This window comes from Helobdella robusta (assembly GCF_000326865.2).
Source record: "Helobdella robusta unplaced genomic scaffold HELROscaffold_2462, whole genome shotgun sequence".
Classification (NCBI taxonomy): Eukaryota; Metazoa; Annelida; class Clitellata; order Rhynchobdellida; family Glossiphoniidae; genus Helobdella; species Helobdella robusta.
The window spans coordinates 1-1,517 of NW_008704294.1; the positions used below are offsets into that span (position 1 = coordinate 1).

The following is a 1,517-nucleotide window of genomic DNA, read 5'->3' on the forward strand; positions in this document are numbered from 1 at the left end:
TAAAAAAGTGGAAATTTGATCGTTACTTATCCAATACACAATCAAACAGAGGAAATAAGAAAAACATCTTACAACAAAAATGAGGAGGAAGACGACGATCAACATTCAAATAACTATTATCCAAAAGTTCGTATTGTTTTTCTAACAATAAGAGCACTACACAAACACACAGACACGCACACGCACGCAAACATGCGTTTTAAAATGTATATATAATTATACTTACTGTTCTAGTCAAATTTAACGTCTGGCCATCACCATTAACATGAGCAGGACAACAGGCATTCAATGGAAGCAGCACTCAACTACATTCAATCAACGAAAAGTAAGAAGTTCAAGGACATGAATGATGGCAAAAACAAAAATAACGACGACGACGATTTTTACGACGCCTGGGGATTATTAAAACAAGTTGAACTTAAAGACAAATTTATAAAGAATTTGAACGAAAAACTCCAGGAAACTGAAACCAAGCTGAAAGCTCTCAACCAAAAATTTAAAATCAGAGGCAAGGAGTTTGATGAGTACATGATGAACCACAAAACGGACCTGTACAATCAATTAAAACAAAATCGGTCGTCTCAGTTAGATTCAATGAGGTCTGAAAAGAGATTAGCAGATGAAGAGAAACAATTGGAAACAATGACCAAGGAGGCATACGAGAAGATCGCCAGCATGGAAAGTAAGGACTCCATTGAGGATCTGGAAGGAGTTTTCGTAGAATTTCCGAACGGAAGTGATGAAGGGATGAAGACGCTTCTTGAAATAAAACCTACAGAAAAATTGAAATCATTGATCGACTTTCTTCTGAAAGGAAACGAACAAAAGGTACAGCTGCAGAAAAGTCTGACGGATCTCAAAAACGAAAGAGCTAAAATTTTAGAGCTCATGTCAAAAAAATTAGGCATAACATTTGACCAGAAAGATCTGCATAATGTAGATTTTGAGGAATTATTCGAAAACTTCGCACGTGATGTGGACAAAGAAACAGAAGAAAAAAATGAAATGAAGGAAAATCTCAATCTAATCCGAGAAAAATTATCGAAAGCCCTGGAAGACAACAGAGTGATAAAAGAGAAAGCCATGAAACTGGAAGACAATCTTAAAATGAAGGAGACGGAACGAAATCTCCGAAACCAGTCAGCGAAAGAAGGTAACAGCACCCCGGTCAATAACAAATCCGCGTCCAAAAACAAGAAAGTCCGATTTTGTAACCTGAAAACCACTCAGATCTATCCTTTCATGGAGAAGGATTTCGAACTCGTCAGCGCAAATAAACCCGCTGCAAACAACTTCAATTAACATTTGTTGCTCTTGTTGTCATATCTCGAAAAATATTCTTAGCACTAATTCGTTAAGTCATTGTCAATTGCTAACGTGAAGAGAAGAAAAAAGACTAAACTACTGATTAATAAGTTTTTTTATTTTAAATAATTATTTATATATATGTTGTAAATAAAACTGTAAATTGAACTGAAATATCAATACATGAACAGAAAATCTAAATAAATAAACAA

At 34.9% G+C, this 1,517-nt stretch overlaps 1 protein-coding gene across 1 annotated transcript; it reads left to right on the forward strand.

Moving 5' to 3' along the window:
- Positions 1 to 288: 288 nt before the first annotated feature.
- HELRODRAFT_184714 (hypothetical protein) lies at positions 289 to 1,302 on the forward strand (the record flags this gene model as incomplete). The annotated part of the gene is made up of 1 exon (XM_009019523.1): positions 289 to 1,302. The coding sequence occupies one exon, from the start codon at positions 289 to 291 to the stop codon at positions 1,300 to 1,302; it is 1,014 nt and encodes a 337-aa protein (XP_009017771.1).
- Positions 1,303 to 1,517: the final 215 nt, after the last annotated feature.